The following is a 20,781-nucleotide window of genomic DNA, read 5'->3' as shown; positions in this document are numbered from 1 at the left end:
TTTGGCACTTTCAGGTTGAATTTGCTTACAAAATGTTTGAATTCTGGAGAGAGATTGACTGGCATGTTTCTAGAGTAGAATAGTTGTATATTGTTCAAAGTTTTGAAGACAATTAAGGATTAAACTTAACTGCAATGATTATTATGAACCTATATTGCCCTGGGTATGGATATTTGATCATTACTTCCCATCCAATTCTTATTTCCTTTAGTTCTCTATCAGGTTATGATTTGTCTCTTAGCCATATAGATCCTTGTGTATTGATAAGTCTAAGGGCTATTTTTATTTTCGTTGGGTAGGGTTTATTTGTCATTCAGTGCATGCAGAGAAGAATTAATGGAATTTTATTATTAAGTGCCCTTAGTGACCGAAATATTTTAGAAGCACATGCAGACCTCCCAAGGCACAATAAGAACATGGGTGTCCACTAAGTTGAAGCCTTGAACTTGACCATCTCAAACTCAGAGTCAACCCTATATGTTGCAAATCATAGTATCATGAACTTCATTGGAATTGAATATTTAACATCATCTCATTCTAATTGGTTTATTGGACTTGGTACAAAATATCTATCTTGCATTAAAAGGTTCAATTTCGTTCCAAGTGTGAGGATTTTTATAATGAATTTCTAGTGTGTATTGGTTTTTTAAGTGTCAAGCTTTTTTTAGCTTATGGGATGTGTGATACAAGTATGTTTTCTTTGGTTTCATCATATGTTAAATATCTCCTTATTGTATGTCGTTGATACTCAAAATTTACTTGAGTCACAATATTTACAAATCATTTTCTCCCATATTGTTTTTCAAAATGTCTATCTGCAATTATCACTTCTGAACTGGTAAGAATTTGTTCTAAAAGCAAGGATGTTTTACTTGTTCTTCTACATCCTGACTAGCAAGGTTGCAAAGACAACATCACGGTACTGGTACTAGGATGCAATTGATGATATTCTCCTTTCCTTTTTAATAGAATCTTCTTCTCATGTATTGAAATGTGCTATTGTTATTCCATGTCCATAATTTAGGCACTCCAATTCTATAACCCATCTTTCCATCCATTTGGAAACATCTTTGGTGTGATTTTTTGTTGTAGGGTCTGATGATTCTCAGAACTCCTAGCTGCTAAAATTATTTTATTTCATGTCTTAAAGTATTTGTTGAATGTTTTTTCTTTTGCCTGTATCTACAAAATAGAGCAGGGAATTATTTCTTTAAATTTTATATTGTGAACTCAATCTACTCAATCTTCAAGACCATTTAATTGCAATTCTTAGCTAAATGACACTGAAATTCATCTAACCATGACACCCTGTGGGATGTGGCCTTTTTTAGGGTCAACATTTATGGCGTGGACCATTTTTCCAATATAGTTTAAATGCATATACTTTGTCGTGTCCAAGATCTAATTCATTAATTTTATGCTTAAAATCCAACTATGTGCAAGTCTAGACAGTTTAAGTATTGTTCTAGCAAATTTTTTATTTTTGGTCTAGGGTGGTGGCAGTCTTATTTATCATTATTCTTTTGGTATTTGGTCCAATCACATAACACGTCATGCTAATGACAATGTTCATCGAGAAGGAAAAACTAAAATCTCATGGATGGGTATTATTGCAAGAACACCAAGAAGTTATTGAAGGGTGACAACATGGAAGTCCCTCACAGGTTGTTTGTCTTTAACTCCAAGGTAGAATAATGGTCCACCTGGCTCAATTGATGCAGTAGCCTCAAGCATCAACATCCTCTCAGGACATCTCTCAGCAACCTGCCCAACCTGGTCAGCCCTCTCAGCAGTCACATCTTGCACCAGAATGGTTACAACAGAAAGCATAGCTTCAGCAACAATTTCAAATACAGCTAAGACCTTGACAACCTACTACAATGTAGCAAGGATCTCAAATAGACAATAGACAATATAAAATACATCAACAAAAGCAACATGGAAGATAAAAGATGATTCACTAAAGGAAAACGTAAGAGGAAACTTCCTAATACAATTTGTTTCAAAATTCTTTGTTGTTTTAATGTAAAAAAGGGCTAATTGGCGTATATAAGGACCAATTCGACTCATTGTTAGGGGTGATCATTTAGAGGAGCGAAAAAAATTCTCTTAAAAGCAGGAAACCACTGTGTATTGCAATTTAGGGTTTTTGAAATAATAGATTTGTGCTTATTATTTGTAAGGAAGTAAGGCCTTAGTAGACTAGCATCTTAGCAATTTCAATAGTTCGATTATAAATCTTAGATTCTGATAGCCATTGGGTTCTTGTTCGAGTTCTAAAGGATACCCATCCTACCTCAATTTCAACATCTTCCTTAAACAACTCCCGCACCAATCTAGATGATCACTACATTATGCAATAGGGCTAGAATCAATTGTCTTAATCCCTATAATATTCCATAAACTTAGAATTGTCCTTATTTCACACTTATAAGGCTATAGGTTGGAGATTATGTGTGTTACACCTCATATTGTATGTATTTTCACACTAATGGAGATTTTTAGCAGGTTTCTTGGAGCATTGGAACAACTTGAGAGGATACATCTTCATAGATCCCTTTCTCTTCATGGCATTGGGTCATTTGATGGATGTTCTTGGTTTCAGTGACTCTGGCTTCTTGGGGCACTTGCTTGGATGGGCTGTAGAGAAGAGAAACAATACATGTATGTCATCTTTGTTACCAACGTTATTACATCAACATCAACTTGTAGGGACATGTTCTCACATTTATTGTTAGTCATGTTGACAACCTCATAAGATTCACGTTTTATGGGAGAACATTTGTATTTTCCATCCAGAGGAATAGAGATGAGTTAGGGTGCATGGACTACATTGATTCAAAGCTTGTGTAGCTCGTTCCATCTTTGACGGTGAAGGAAATTTGTCCTATATAGAATCTATAAGTCTTGCCAGGGCAACTTATGGTAGGATTTTCCCTCATGGTCATGTTGGTCATGTTAACATTGTCAGCAAACTCCTATGGATACCAAGTCACAAGTAGTCTACCACCTACAACAGCGTAAGCCTCTTGGACTACAGGTTGCAATTACCCATGCCCACCAAATATTCTATGAATTTTGTACTGTGATCAGATGAAACTGACCTAGATGGTATTTCGAGCATAGTTATTTAAGGTTGTGTGTAGAATATTTCATGACAAGCTATGCATGACAAATTTGATTTGTTCAATGTAAAGCTATTAATATTTGTCAAATACAATGAGCTCACAATATTTTTGGAGTTGGCATTTTCCTTGTGGTCTAGAGGCCATAGTAAGTCTAAATTCATTGGACAAACTTCTCAAGCATGTTATTTATGAGATCTATAAGTTCCTACTATTTGGGAGGTTCATTTTCCATTGAAGCATCTATTTGTAGTTACATTATTGTTAGTACAAAGCTCCTCTGGTTAACAAATGTACCTGGTTGTGAATGTTGTGAGTATTAGTAGAATTGTGGAATTATTCCCAATATACAAATTAGAGATTGATCTAAACTCTAGGTCCATGGAAGCAGCTAGAATCATCTCATATTCATTTTTTGAGTAAATTAAAAAATGACGCTTATTTTTGGTGAATCTAGCTCGCTAGCATTTCCTTGGAAAAGTTATGGAAGAGGTATTATACAATATTAAACGTGAAGAAACCTAACTACAGATGGTGATTACCCATGTTCTTATTTAATGGCCATGTCCTCATTTCTGAATCACCATGTTCTTCTTTCTTCTTATCATGTTGTAGCTTGAAGTTGGGTGGAATTCATTGTTAAGTTCAACCAATGGAGGTGTTCTATAACTTTGTTGAAGGTTGTTATCCTGAGTAGCTTGATTCTCAAGGACAAGGCTATAGGTCACGAGATTATGTGTGCTACACCTCATATTGTATGGATTTTCACACTCATTTTTATCACATTGATGGAGATTTTTAGCTGGTTTCTTGCAGCATTAGAACAACTTGAGGGGACACATCTTCATAGAGCCCTTTCTCTTCATGGAATTGAATCATTTGATGGATGTTCTTGGTTTCAGTGAGTCTAGCTTCCCCTGGCACCTACTTGGACATAGAAATTTCTGAAATCAATCAGTTGCTTCTTTATATGTCATAATTCTTCTCGAATTTATACCTTGTGGCATTTCCATTGCAACGTTTGGTGCAATTGCTAGTCATAATACTGTGTGTAGTTCAATAAGGGAGAGATGTTGTCGTAACGTTATATTTAAAAATAATAAAGTAATACTTATATTAACATATTAAAAGTATAAATAACCAAAAAAATGATTTGGACCATAAATAAAATACTTTAATTTCCACCTTAATTTCACATTAGCTTTGTATAAAGAGATAAATTAATTGAAAGGAGAAAAAGTAATTTACTTTTTAGAATAAGGGAGAAATGTACTTTCTTCACTATTTAATATGGAATTGACGGAAAATAATATTATTGGTTTTCTTCACTATTTAATATGGAATTGATGTAAAATAATATTATTGATATTATATGATGTTTAATTAATTTTACATTTAGTTTGTTTATATATATATATATCTATATATATATATATATATATATATATATATATATATATATATATATATATATATATATATAATCAAAAGAATTATTGTCAATCATAAACAAAATATTTCAATGTCCATATTAAAGAAAAACAAAGTAATTTAAGTTAAAAATATTCTTATATATCTCACTTCCGACTACTAAGGAGACGTGTAATTTATTTCAATTTTAAGATGGAGTTGATATATAAGATTTAAAAAATAAAAATAATAAAGAAAAGTTTAATAAGGGTTATACATCAAATATTTCAATATGTGTGTTGAGTAAAACATTTTAACATGAGACATATATAGTGAGAGAAAGAGTGAGAATTATTATTCCATAAATAGGTGCTTTCTAATTCAAAGTATGAGGGATATTTGAAATTTTGTAAACAAGTTGACTATCGTGTTTACTTCTCCCATGTTGATTGGAATCAATGCTCGAAGTTGGATTAACAAAATGAAGTGTCTTGGAGTTTAAAATACATAATAATATTGAGATTCGTGACCTCAATATGAAGTTTTATTAGAATTTGTGACTCTAACAAATGACAAGGAAGTTTTGTATATTTTTTGTCTGGTAAAAAGTGCAAAACCAATTATTCACCAATGTAACAGAATCCAAAATAGTATCAATGCTCGAAGTTGCATTTACAAAATGAAGTGTCTTGGAGTTTAAAATACATAATAATATTGAGATTCGTGACCTCAATATGAAGTTTTGTTAGAATTTGTTACTCTAACAAATGACAGGGAAGTTTTGTATATTTTTTGTCTGGTAAAAAGTGCAAAACCAATTATTGACCAATGTAACAGAATCCAAAATAGTGATTCTTGGTGTCAGAAACCCTTGAACATGTCACTATTTTGATTGTGTTTACATATTGCTATGATTAATTGTTCTTGGCACTCGAAAATCCCTGAACAATGGCTAGAGGGTATAATATGAAATCCTTGTGTGTTAGACAGGGCAAGTTTTAATGGATAACTGAAAGTGAAATATCCAACAAATGGTGGTAGGTCCATAGAGTGGTTCATTAATTGACATATTTTATCGTGAAATATCCAAAAAATGGTGGTAGGTCCATAGAGTGGTTCATTACTTGACATATTTTATCAAGTTTTAATGGATAACTGAAAGTGAAATATCCAACAAATGGTGGTAGGTCCATAGAGTGGTTCATTAATTGACATATTTTATCATGAAATATCCAAAAAATGGTGGTAGGTCCATAGAGTGGTTCATTACTTGACATATTTTATCGTGGAAGCCCTGATGAGCCGAGTATGTGAATATTGTTGATCTTACAAGTTCCTCAATGATGGTCGAAGATAATTGCATCTTAAATGAGTCAATTGGGAAGCTTGAAGATTGTGGTGGAAAAGGAGCACATTCTGTGAGATTTCAAATTGGGTAGAAGTTCCATTGAGACCATATCAGACAAATGTGACTTATATGTGAAATGTAATTTGCGATTCTTTGTAATTGCTCCAAGAAGCCCTCTACAACCAAGTATAGAGTAGATGTGTAGTGTAATGTAAGCTTGTAAATAATTCTAAATGTCGGCCTAATTAAAAAAACTAAAATTAAAAGTCAACTCAGTATAGAGTAGATGTGTAGGTGTAATGTAAGTACATAAACAAAATTAATTTAAGTGAACCGAGTATAGAGTGGATGTCTAGGTGTAATGTAAGTACATAAACAATTCTAAATGTTGGTTTAATTAAAAAAAAAACAATTCTAAATGTTGGTTTAATTCAAACATTTAAATGTTGGGTCAATTAATAATATAAAGTAAAGTAATAGAAATAATAAATTCAATTAAATGTTGGGTGAATTAATAATGTAAGGTAAGTAATAAAAATAATAAAATTCAGTTTTTTATATTTTGACTTTTTTATTAACTTGTGAATAGGCCTTGTTACACTATACCATGGCTTATCAATTCTTAAATATTCACCCCCACTTTACCGTGGATATTATTAACTTATAAAAATAAGGCTTTGCTACAATACCATGGGCCAATATCATGGCTTATCAATACCACATGCCCAAAAAACATAACTTATTTCACAATTGAAATATTTTATAACAATATAACAAGATTCTTAATCATGGATATTTACCCCCACTTTACCATTGATATTATGAACTTGTGAATAGACTTTGTTACAATATTGTGGGCTAATATCATGGTTTATCAATACCACATGCCAAAAAATGATAACTTATTTCACAATCACAATATTTTATAACAATATGACAAGATTCTTAACCATAGATATTCACCCCCACTTTACCACGGATATTATTAACTTGTAAATAGATTTTGTTACAATACCATGTGCTAATACCATGGCATATTAATACCACGTGTGGAAAACCATAACTTATTTCACAATAAAAATATTTTATTAATATGACGTCTGCAAAAACGATAACTTATTTCATAATAAAAATATTTTATTTTATTTTAATTTTAAAACATCTTTTTAATTTAAGCAAAAAAAGAAAAAGGTTATAATTAGTTTTTACATATATCTAAACCCTCTTTTCTACTTTGCGGAATTTTTGGACGCTCGTTGTTTTACCGCACCTTTGTTCCAGATGAACAATCTGGTTTTTTCCGCACCTTTGACTTTTTAGAGCAGGCTAGCTTGTTCTCTTCAACCTTCGCACTTATCAACAACCAGGCTTCGGCATGATTTAGTGTAGATCGTAATGTAGCTTGGAATATGTCATTTTAAGATTAAATGTGGAATTTGGGATTCACTCTCCTTTTAGTTAAGGGCTACATTTGGAACTTTTCAAAGCTGGGCAGACTTCGAGATTACAATACTGCTAAGATCGTTAATATCTGGATTAATTTAAGGTTTTTTTTTATTACCTATTTAGGGTCGAAGTAGGGTTTTGACCAGTGATACTTTGAATGTAGAGATCTTGTTTTTGATTTATTGTTATTTTACGTGGGCATATCTGAATCGAGTGGCTCATAGTTGTCTTGCGCAGGCACCCCGGGATCCAGTGATATTTTCTTTTTGTTTCAAGGGAAAGTTGGTGATTTATTTTTCATCTAAAGCAGGATTTGATTCTCGATACTAAAAGCAAGATTTTTCGTATTAGGGTTTCTAGCATATTAAAAGGTTTAATAAGATTTTGCGGCTGGGTTTTAGATCTAATCTTCTGCGGCTAGATCTAGATCTAGATCTAATCTTCTATGGCTAGATCTAGATCTAATCTTCTGCCTTATTTCTCTGTGGCTGGATCTCGACTCCCACGTTGTGTTTCGGCACTCTCCGTTGTCTCACACTGTGGGGCTATCAAAGGAAACAACCAATTTCATAGACGAACCACCTGTTCAATCTTCTGCGGCTAGATCTAGATCTAATCTTCTGTTTTATTTCTCTGCGGCTGGGTTCTACAAGCAAGTAAAATATGGCTCCTAGCTTCGCGAAAATAGTCATTGGCTCAGTTCTGTCCACTTCTGGAGGGCAAACTCATGCCCATATCGTTAGTGAAACCCTAGCTCCCACTATCCAGGTAGTCCAGGCCTCACTCGATGAGGCTTTGAAGTTTTCCGAAAGTGCCCTAGTCTATTGGTTCAACGGTTTTTGTCCACTGCTGACAGGTCTCCACAATTGGATCTTGGAGGTATGCAAGCCTGTCATTTCTAATGAAATTAATATCTACCCCTGTGCTAGGGGTTTCTTTATAGTAGATTTTGAAAATCCTGAAAGCAGACAATGTATTCTAAATTCCGGCCCTTGGTTTTAGGAAAAGTCAGGCCTATTCATGAAGCCATGGAACCCATCGTTCGATCCCTCAATAGCAGTCATAACCTCAGCACCAGTTTGGGTGAGATTGCCAAGCCTACCCTTGCATCTCTAGAATCTCTCATCACTAAAAGCCATTGGAAATGCAATTGAGAAATTTTACTGCAGGTGCCCAGAAACAGAGGAATATGCCAGAACCACCTATGCACGCATCTGTGTGGAAATGGACTTCAGCGCTGGATTCCCAGCTAAAATAAACCTAACAAGTAAAAACTATGTGTGGAACCAGAAACTCGATTATGAAAGTGTCCTCTTCAGATTTCAATCCTGCTTTGAGACAGGCCATCTAGCCAAAAATTACCCAAAAGCCTCCCAAAAAAATTCTGCTAGAAGAAACCACCAAAGATCTACATGGTGAGAAGGAGCACAAAAAGAACACTACACTGTCATCAAAGGAGAATACTATAGAGAAAACTCAAAATCACAAGAAATCGGGCAAGAAAGAAACAACTCTCAAAACAAGCAGGGAGAAAGCCCCGCCCAACAACAAAAAAGTGAACTCGACAACCCCTTAAGCATCAATAGTTATGAGGATTCAAATACCGCACAAAATAAATCTTCATTTAATAGCAAAGAACCTCTCCTAGACCAAACTTCTTCTGCGACTATCTTCAAAAAGACGAACACAACAGATCGCAAAGCTAAGACACCAATGTTCCAAGAACTAAAAGAGATGAAGGAGATGTAAGATAAAAGAAGTTGCAAGACTGTAGAGAAAAGAAAGAAAGCTACAACACCAATCTCACCAAGAAAGACGAAGAGCCAGACAATTAAAAACAAAGAAAGTTATAGGTCTGATAGACCAATTTGGTCTCAGTGGACGTTAACCACTATCATCATCATCATCAAGACTACTAAAAATATTTCCATAGAAATTAAGTTAAGGTTTAAATAAAATTAAAAATGAGAATACTTTTATCTTTAAAGATGTGAAATTTATATAATATAACTAGTATTAGTAAGAATCAATATAGATCCATCTTAAGTAAGAATCCAAGCAATGACAACAAGCAAAGTGAAGGGAAGAGAGGAGGGGGATATTGACAAAACTAGAGAGTGGAGAGAAAGAAGCAAAGTGAAGGGAAGAGAGAAGGAGGGGGATAATGACAAAACTGGAGGGCGGAGAGAAAGAGAAAGAGTCATGGGGGGACGCTCTGAGAGAGAGAGAGAAAGTTGGAGGGAGAAAGAGAGAGAGGAAAGAATAAAGACATATAGAGATAGAGGTGGAGAGATAGGGGGAGTGACAAGGGAGGGATGAAGAGAGAGTGAGGGAGAGAAGAGAGAGAATAGGAGGAGAGAGAGATAGGGAGAGAAGGGCAAGAGAGAGAGAGAGAGAGAGTGATGGTATGGAGAAACACAGGGAGGTGGGAGAGAAAGAGAGAGAGAATGAGAGAGATGGAGTTGTAGGGAGGGAGAGGGAAAGAATAAGAAATAAAGGGAGAAAGGTAGAGAGAGAGAGGGAATGATGAGGGAGCGATGGAGAGAGAGTGAGGAAGGGAGGGGAGTGGAAGGAAAGAGAGAGAGAAGGAGAGAAGGAGAAGAAAGAGAGGGAGAAGGGGAAGAGAGAGAGGCACAGAGGAAGAGGGAGGGAGAGAGAGAGTGTGTGTATGTTTGGGGGTGAGATAGAGAGAGGGAATAAGAAAGAGACACATGGATACAAATATAAACATTATATAGTATGATATAACTAGCCTAGATTCATGTTAACTCGGATCTATCAAGGGTAGAGGGAAATCAAATCTCTAGAGGTGCAAACATTTCTTCAAGTTTGCACTCAAAAAAGAGGTTTGCACCTGGATATTAGATCTCTCTTGGCGCTTGATAGATCCGGGGTTAAGTTGGATCTAGGGTGATATTAATCATGTAATGTAAGCATTAAGGAAAAGAGTTAAATATAAGTATTAAGGGAAAGAGTTAGAAATAATGCATACAAATAGATTTGGTTCATTACTTGAGATATTTTTTCAACAGACAAACAATGTCCTTGTTTGGAATCTATTTTCAACAAACCAACAATCTACTTGTTGGAATTTGTTGAATTTCATAAACACTATATATGTCACGTAATTATAAGTTTTACGGTGAAATAGAAGAATAATTTTGTGTGTAACCAGTTCACTAATGTTTGCTCCTCTAATATCTTCGTTCAATCATAATTGAGAACAACAGCTCGTTCGCATTTGAATGAGAAAATTTCAGAAACTACCAAACTTGTATCAAGGTCCACAAAAGTTTAATATCGAAAGCAACAAAAAGAAGCCAATTTGTCATGAAAATGCAGTGTTACCTGAGAATACTAAAGTGGTGTTTTCATTCTATGTTGAGCGCACTGCTGTCTGACTTTGAGTTTGGGAAAGGTTGGAATCCTTATCATGCAAGTTATTCTTGCCTTTCTTTATAGAAAAATACAGGAGATAAATAAGAGAACTGAATAAATCACTCTTTTTCATTCTAAATCCAATTTCAACGAGTAATGTCAGAAGCTCTGATTTAATACAGTCACTCCCATCAGAAGATTACAAATTAATTTAATATTATCAGCAATCTGCGAATAAAACGATTAATTTAATATTATCAGCAATCTGCGAATAAAACGATAACAGTCAGAAGGAACCACTGAGTGTGCTATAAAGTTTCCTGTACGCCAATGATAATATATTTAATTATTGATCATGCCCCACGAGGAATAATTGCCCTCCGACGAGTATGTAATTTATAATAGTAATCCTGTTTACGGAAAGTGTAAATCCAATTCTGCTGCTTGGTCGGCTCCCATGACGTTGAAATTTTGCATTGGAATTAAGAGGAGAAGGTATCTAATATTTTAATTAAGTTGTTTTTTGTTTTGGAAGTTATAGGAATTCCAGTTATATTTTGAAAAAATCTGGTAAAGGTTTTTGTAAATCCAAATTATAATTGTTAAACTTCAAAATTTTAGGTGCCTTGTACGTTTTTGATGGCTCTGAATCTATTTCCACCATCAAAAACATAATTTAGACACTCTCTCCACAAGTTTTTTTGAAATTTTTTCGCCCATATTCCAACCAATTTTTTGAAATTTTTTTGCCCAGATTCCGACCACTTTTGGCCAAGCAATTCCTCCCCCTCCATAGACGACTCCATTTTTTTCAAAAATAATTTTTTATAAAATATTATTTATTATTTTTTCATAAAGAAATGAGATGAATATAAACTAGGATAAACTAGTACAATATTTTTAATGTGGTTGATATAGGCGAAGGCTTCATAAATATAATCAAAAAAATTATTGCAACATGAAGAATGTCTTACTAATGCACACATTTACCGAATTAACATGTATAAAAAAAAATTATGGGTCACCTTTCACTTAAAAAAAAATGATAAATGAAGGTTATAAATGCGAAACTTATCATGGAGGAACTTATTAAAATTGGAATAATCTCAAATCCCTAAGAAATTGGTGGGGAGCCACATGGCACAATTTTTTTTTTAATTTATTAAAAGAATGTACCATTTTGCTAGATAAAATCTGATTAGATATAAATGAATGTTATAAATAATAATGAGGAATGAGGAACTTATTAGAATTGAAATAATCTCAAATCCCTAGGAAGAGTGAATCTAGTTCTTTAGATTTATTAAAAGTCGACGCAACCTAATAAACTCAACTCTTTAATACACATGTTGAGCATATTCCCTTGAGAATCAATCTAGACCTTTAATTAAAAAAAAAATCAACAAATCCTCATCCACCTTAAGTTGAAATAAAAATAATTTTTTGCATTTATTAAAATTCAATGCAACTTAACAAACTTAACTTTTTAATACACGTTGATAAACATTTAGACTAAATATATATTGAAAATATTCTTTTGAAAATCTTTAAATTAAAATAATAAACTTTAAACAATTAATTAATTTTTATAATTTTTCATCATTTTAACACTAACAAATATATTATAATATTATTATTTTTATACTTATTTACCTTTACTAACCATTTACTTCGTATAACTCGAATTATTATGATTACTAAGTTTAACTAATTTAGATACTTTATTGCAATGCAAGTCAACTATTCCATAAACTAGGAGTGCAACGGGTGCTTTCAGGGCTCTCTGACTATCGATTCCCCGCCGAGCACGACTGTGATGTAAATGAGACTAAATGGAAAGGCCTTAACATTTAACTAGGCTACGTTGGGATTTTCATTTTTCCTTTTTTGTAAGAATGAAACCTTCTTCCACGGCAGTTATCCGTCAATTGCATTTCATGTTTTCGTTATACCGACTATTTCAAAATGACCTCTCCGTTTCCAACTTTCAATCCTTTAACAATCCTTTCAAACTTTTAAAAAAATTTGCAACTCATTTATATTTATATTCCTAATCCAAACTGTTTAAGAGTCCTTTTAATTAATTAGTTTGGATTAAGAGTCCTTTTAATTAATTAATTCATTTCGAGTTTACATCACTAAGGGATTCTAAAAACACTATGTCTTACTATTATAGTCACATGGGAAATTTGGCGCAAGGAGATTTCTAGTAGGGACTAGTTATGCGAATTGGGTTTTCTTTTGCAACACTATGTCTTACATATTATGGTCACATGGGAAATTTGGCACTAGGAGATTTCTATAAATAAAGTGATGTCTTGGGTCTTTCTAGTAGGGACTACTTATATGAGTTGGGTTTTCTTTTGCATTCTACTCTCACTGTATCTCAAGAAAATTTTGGGTCATGATATCAATAAAGAAGTCAAATTTAATGCATCTCGACAGACATAAGCTATAATTGTAGGTTTTTGAGAACTCTATTTTAACTAATAGACCATTGTTGATCACTACGTTCTTAACTTGGATTTGCTTCATAACACAAGAATTGAAAACAATATCATCCCAATTTCAGTGTATTAGCTTCAAGCACATTTTCCATTAAGTAAGCATTAATGTTGATAGCATATCCAATAATGTATTTCACATTAATGTAAACAAGTTAATTATGGAGGATTTTGATGAGGGACAGTTGTTCCACATAAAAGAGAGATAATTATGAGAGCTATATGTGTTTTTACTAATAGTGGTGATTGACATGTGTTGGTTGAATATGTGTCTTTACTAGTAGTGTTGATTGACATGTGTTGGTTATATATGTATCTTTACTAATAGTGGTGATTGACATGTGTTGGTTATATATGTGTCTTTACTAATAGTGGTGATTGACATGTGCTGGTTATATGTGTCTTTACTAATAGTGGTGATTGACATGTGTTGGTTAATTTGCTGCTTTTTTTAAGGACCTACATCATTGTTATTAATTTTTTGTGTTTAGGATATGTTCGTTTTATGTATCACTTTCGGTTGGTTCTAGTGTTGTTTAGATTGGTGATCATTACAGAGCGTTACTGCCATTTATGTTCATCCTATCTTATAGCTTTGGTTATGAGTCCTTTTTACACTTTCAATAGCACAAAATGCCTAAAAAAATATATTTATATTTATTTTGAAATCAAATATCTTTTTGCATGAAAATAATAACAAAAATGGAAAATTATATACATTTAACAATTACACCAATTAAGAAAATAAATAATATCATTGAATTTAGGCTTCTATGATCCATAGTATGAAAAGTAAGAAAAAATTTGGTAAAAATCACATCAGCATATTGGTAATATCACATTTCCAATTACTAAACTAACTATTGATAATAAATGAGTTCATAATTTTAACCAATGATGCATATATCATAACACTAAAATTAGTTAGCATTAGTTCATATTGATAACATATTGATTTGATGTTGATTCATGTGATAGAGCATGGGTGGCACAAGCTGGAAGATCAGTACACAAAGGCGTGTACAAGTCTTCTCTCTAAGTGGCGAGCTATCCTGAGGTGCGCAACAATGGCTAGTCAAGAATTCAGAGACTTATGAGCTAGGGGATAAACCTTATTGGCATGAGACCCACTAGAGGATAGTGATCAGGCATAGGGGCATAGGTGCACCCATTTTTGTATGTAGCATGTTATTGGCACACCAGATGTATTTAGAGTAGTGGACTCCAAACACTATATGATGGATATTATGACACATAATATGGTTATGCATATTTTTGACAATGTGGTTCACCATTTGTTTATTATATGGATGTCTTCTAGTATATGCATGTGATAAATGCCAATATACAATGTTCTTTGCAATGGTATCTACATAGTTATTTTTTTCTCTAAGAGAATGATTGAATAAAATGGATTCAAATTAACATGCCAAAACCTTAACTTGTAGATATTTTCTAAATAGGAATGATTATGCACATGATAAATGTCATTCAATTGCATGATGAGTAGCAAGGAATCAAGAAAAACGTGAAGGTGAAGGATGCAATGATCAAGGGAATCTGCTAACAAACATATCACTGCATCATATTCAGCCTAATTATTGGTGGCATATCATATCCAGATGTTATTAGAGTGGGATAACAAATGCTAAGGGGATAAAATGGCACAAGCTACCGAGGATAGATTCCTAGAGAAGTGACTCACACCATCAGCATAACTAATATATCGTGTGGATGATGGATCCATTTGAAAGGCACAAGAAGAAAACAAATGAAATGATTGGAGATGTGAGCTACCTATATGAAAAAAAGAACAAACAACATGCATTTCAATTGGAAATGTTTTAGGTAGAATTTCTTCAAGTAGAGTTCATTGCGAGGGTTGGGGAGAATATCTCCCTCTAGACCCTCTAAAAGGTATGTCCCATTTCCCAATGCTTTGAACTTCCCATGCCCCAGGACATCATGAGCTTGGTCATATATAAGAATAAACTCGCCTTCATGAAAGATATAAGGATGTATTTTACAATCATACTGGACTTTTGTGGGATTTTTACTTTCTTCAATGGTTTTCAATGTAACATGATGGTCTTCATTGGTGCGTTGAAGCATGATGAGTCTTTTTTCTAAAGGTTTTGTGTCTGGGAAGAGTTCAACAACAAGGTGGAGGGGGGGGGATTTCACACTCGATTGGTAAGACTGCTTCCTGTCCATAGAAAAGGTGGAAAGGAGTGAACCCGGTGGTGGTTTTGATAGAATTTCTATAAGCCCACAACATAGGGAAGATAATTAGATGTCATTTGGTCTTGTGTTTATTCACCATCCACTGAAGCATAGTTTTAAGGATTTTATTGACAGCTTCAACTTGTCCATTTCCTTAAGGGTAATAAGGTAATGAATATTGGTGTTCAAAACCCAACAGTGAGGATAGCCCATACTAGATCTCATCTTCAATGTATCATCCATGGCTGGAAACTAATTATTTTGGATCCCCAAATAGAGTGACAAAATGGTTAAAGAAAAACAGGGTTGTAGTAATTTTGGTGTTATTGAACGTGGTCATGAGTTCTTCCCATTTTGTAAAATAGTCGATGACCATGATAATATACTTATGGTTATTAGAAAATGGGGGTCCACACTCCATAAATTTAATGGCCCATTTACAAAAAGGACTAGTTGCAATGACAGGATGGAGGGGAGCAGGTGGAGCTTGCACCTTCGGGGCATGTAATGGGAAATTGGGACAATGTTTAACTATCTCAATGCAATCGCTAAAGAGAGAAGGCCAAAAGTATTTGACATGCATGATTTTATAGGCAATGGCCATTTCAGAGAGATGTCCCCCATAAGTGCCACTATGACATGCATTGAGCACTTTCTCAACTTCAGTATGGGTGAGACAACGACGAAGGATAGTGTCGATACCATGACGATAAAGGTCATCACCAATGAGGAGGTAGCTAGGGGCTTGATGTTGAATGTATCATAGATGATCACGAGTAAGATGGGGGTTGAATTTCTGGGTTCACAAATAAGTGAGGATGTTGCAATAATAGGGATCATCAAATGTTATAATGAACAAGTGTTCATCTGTAAGGTCGTCATTTATCGTTGGATCTCGCGCACCAGTAGGAAATTCAGAGATGAATTTAGCAAGGGCCAATCCTTTCTTACTCTTGGGCATGACAAATTCCAAATGAAATTCTTGGAGGATAATGATCTAATGGACATACTTTCAATTGATGATCTTTCGACTTAACAAGATTGCCATGGGATTGGAATTAGTCACAACCTTGGTCATATGCATAAGGATATAATGACTGAGTTTTTGAAAAGAGAACACAATAGCCAAGACCAACTTTTCCTTATGGGAGTAGGACATAGGGGGTATACTAAGGTTCTTACTAACATAATAGATTATGTGCTCATTTCCAGTTCCATCTTCTTGTATTAAGACCTCGACAACTGAATAGGTGAATGTTAAAATATACAAGATGAAGTCCCTTTTAAAGTTAGTGTTGGGTGACATAATTGAAATTCAATTGCTCAACACTTAATTATTGAACCAGGGCTTCGTAAGCTTCGAGGCATAGCATAAGTAATGCCATGGGTTTTGGGTTCACTCTGTAAATTCTATCTCTTATCCCTACAATTAAATCACTCAGGTTCAAAAGAACAACTTTAAAGAAATCCTTTTAATTATATTCTTGCACTGTTAACACAATGACATCATACCACTCTAGAGACTAGACACTCACTCAAAAAATAACAATCAAAGACTTTGGAAAATGTTTCAAAAGAAAACAAACTAAGGATATGTTTCAAAAGAAAACAAACTGAGGATTCATTCCAATCCATGCAAGCTCAATCATTTCGAAACTAACTTGTTCTTGCACTGAAAAGATTTTCAAAACAAATCTATCCTGACACTCAGTTATTGTACTAGAAAAGACAAAACAAATTTGTTCCTGTACTATGTTCCTCTACTAGGAAAATATAAAAACTTTGTTCTTGCACTCAACAATCCTTTGTTCCTATACTAAAAATAATATTCTGCAACAAGCCTGGACTCAATTGATGTAGAAAGAAACCTTGCTTGAATCAAGATAAAATTGACAAATAAATCTGAAGATAAGATGAAGAATTTATCAAATAACAGAGAAAATATTAAACTTTTGTGCACAAATAAAGAGATCGCCTCATAAATATAGTTCCATTTATACCTTGTTATGGTTTGATTAATATTGTATCTGAGATTCAGCCCATGGGGCTTTGGATTGATGGTGAATGGGTGCATTGTTAAGGCACTCCTTGCGATAGGTCATTGGTTCAAATCCCCCATGGGTGCTTACCTACCAAAACAAAAAAAAAAATACTGTATCTGAGATGAAATTCTGCATTTATTAGAGATCCAAAACATTAATTCACAAGGAATATTCAACTAATAACTTCAAGCAAAAATATTCAATTCATGTACCTGAGAAACCCAAGTAGGAAAATGATAATATGAATTCAACAGGACCAAAAGTACAATGTAACATTGAAATCATAAAGTTCTCAGAAGAAACAAACAAGTCCACTCTCACAGTGACACTATCACATAATAACATTCACCAGAACGGAGGTTTTCACTTGTGTTCCGCATATAAACAATCTAAAATATATATATCAGTCACCAAGCAAGATCTAATGAATAATCTCCTTTCAACCCTACAAATATTCACTCAAAATAACTGTACGCACCATAGAGTAGATATCAAACTCTCAACTGAAGATGTGACTTTGAAAATAAAAAAGAACTTTCGAGATCAAAATTCTTACTGCATCTTACAATAAACATAAATATTTCTTCAATATTAAAATTTAAGAAGCAAAACCAAATATGAATGCAAGAGTTCATATCTAAGCCTCTATTACCTTTTTCAAAAGGAATGCACAAGGGTTTATCTAGTCATACACACCTGTTACATGCAACCTTCACACACAGATAACAGACACGCCATTTACTTATCACACAATAAAATAGATAGAGGGAGAACGAGTTTGGTTGGTTAGGCCCTAGCCAACCAGCTCGTTTCCTTTTTTAAGGAAATAAGTTAATCTACTAGAAAATATTTATCATCACAATAAATAGATGAAACAGATGAATGAATCTAGAATTAGTCCTATTTTATTAAATAAAAAAAGTCTTTGCTCAGTACATATCATATAATGCTAGATCCAGTCCCAGATAGGTTGTGTAGATACAAGCTTCTTACAATGTCAACACCAAAAATTGTTCACAATATCTCTAGCTTACATTCTAATCTAACATGACATATATACAAATTACATTCGCTCATGACCATATCAATTTGATAAAAAAATATGAAGTTGTTTTCAACTAATCCCTAACTTTAGAAACCCTCAAATGCTCCTAGCCATTTACAAGAAGATAGGAACAAAAATTCAAGAACGAATGCAATCCATTCTCTTTGAAATTTGAGACTGACTCCTAGTCAGACTTCTCAAATCAGTGGCTTTCTAGATCTAGTGCGGGACTCGAAATAAGTGTAGGAATCTCGAGATCTTCTTGTACCATGACCACTTTGATTTCAAATTAGTGAACATTTATTGCAAAAGTCATAAGGTAATGTAAATGGTAAGTTAGATAGAAAAATATCGACCTATTTGACCTTTAATTAAGATAAGCATACATTCTCCATTTACCCAAAGAATCTTTAAAAGAAACAAAAAATACTTGCAGTGAGGTCTTATTTGAGTTGTGAAATAGAGGCTAAGGTAGGCTAATTTAGCTAAAATGTAAGACAATTATGACAACCAACATTCCCCCAACCTCATCTTGCTGTGTGTCCTCACACAACCACTAATCTCTGCAAAAAAAAAAATTGGAAAACCCTTACTTCTCATTTATGGATCTGGATATTGATTCTTGAACCCTTTGCTTTAACCTTCTTCACTCCAACCTTCCTCATAAGTCTTTCCAAATTCTTAACACAAGTTCTTATATGTGCCGCATGGAATCTCCACTTTCTAACCAACTTCTTCAATTCAGCCACCGCTACTAACAAATCTCCATTCCTAGTCTTTAATGTTGCATTCTAAGTTTCCACACACCCATTCAAGACCTCAAGCTCGTGAATTTGTTGTTTCAAATTTTGAGTTTTATTTACCTTCTTCCCAGGAGAAGAGTCCTTCAATTCCTCCTTTTCCTTTTGTTCTTCATGTATATTCATTTTTTCCACCATGGATGCAAGAGGAACATCATCCTCATGCTCTTATTCTTTCTTCTGCTCTTGAACTCCTTCTTGTTCCACCTCTTTCTCATGGGTCACCTTCCATCTTTTGGCCTTCTTCATCAAATATGCCAAAGGAACATCATTGTCATCCTCCTTCTCCTTGTTCTCTTGACTCGTGACAGGGGTTTCCATTACTACTACTCCTTCCAAGAGAGAGAGAATATCTTTCACACATATATTTTCCATGGGGATATCCAATGGAGGTTCTTAAGGAGAAACACAATCTCTCCTAGATGACCCAGAGTCCTCAATGACCTTGACCTCAGATGGAGTCATAGGTTTCAATTTCTTCTTGCTAGAAGAAAACCCTCGTGTTATTCTTTGGGGTGGTTCTGGCACCACAATCTTGACTTTAACACTCTTCTTTACCTTTTGGCCTTTCCTTTCCTACTGCTTTATTTTCTGAGGCCGAGTAGTCCTAGGTTTTTTATCATCTTTACCTCCTTACGTTTTTTCCTTTATGATGTTGGATACCCTTAGGTTTTATAGTTTTCTTACACTTCCCTCCTTGTTGACTTTTTATGCTAACAACCTTCACAACACCTTCACTTTGATACAATTCCAAAAATGCTTCCCAAGTAGATCCCCTGTTTTTCAATTCCTCGCTAACCAAAATATTTATTAGCCCATAATGATATAGTTTAGAACCTACTTTATTCTTCTGGGATTTCTACACACTTATAGACATCTTATCCAAGATTTTTAACAGAAAGTGTGGGAATTTAATCAACTTACCAAACTGAAAGTGCGTAAGGAGTCAAATATGGTACAGGTATGCCAGGAAGTATCTTCCTTCGCAAGTAAGGAATTTCTGTCAAATATATAGTTGACATCACTATTTCTCAACCATCTCGCTCCTCAACACTCCTTTCTTCCAATCAACTATGTAATCCACTTTTGCCAAAAACTTACACCATGCACCTTTTGCTACTTCACCTTTATTAAACCATTTCTCCCCAGTAGCAAGAAGCTTCGTGGCTTGCGAAATGAACTTCTCTATCACTTCAAACTTCAACAAGCCTATAGTAACTGTATTCCCATCGAAATTGTGTGAAAAATCATGGGTAATGGCTAAATCTTAGTCATTAAACTTATACAAGAAGGGAAGAAAGTCTACTTCCTATAAAATAGGCAAACTCATTTCATATTCCACTGTCACCTCCATCTCTTTGACAAAGCCTAGTTCCATCCACATCGGTGCCATATTGTATGTAGTATTGTTAGATCTAAGACTTTTGTGATCCATAATGTAGAACAAAGTCTTTCGGATG

General features: G+C 34.1%; 1 protein-coding gene across 1 annotated transcript in view; it reads right to left on the bottom strand.

Moving 5' to 3' along the window:
• LOC149144753 (FRIGIDA-like protein 4a) overlaps positions 1–1,830 on the bottom strand; it is a 52,870-nt gene extending 51,040 nt beyond the window's left edge. Inside the window, exon 1 of the mRNA XM_089452261.1 lies at positions 1,704–1,830. Within this exon, the coding sequence (XP_089308387.1) occupies positions 1,704–1,830 (127 nt within the window). The remainder of the gene's footprint in view (positions 1–1,703) is intronic.
• Between the last annotated feature and the right edge of the window lie 18,951 nt (positions 1,831–20,781).

Source organism: Pinus tabuliformis, chromosome X (genome assembly GCF_031772625.1).
Source record: "Pinus tabuliformis cultivar Carrire ecotype Pingquan chromosome X, CPIR1, whole genome shotgun sequence".
Taxonomy (NCBI): Eukaryota; Viridiplantae; Streptophyta; class Pinopsida; order Pinales; family Pinaceae; genus Pinus; species Pinus tabuliformis.
The sequence above is the reverse complement of the archived record's forward strand: the minus strand, read 5'-3'. Positions and strand labels throughout refer to the sequence as shown.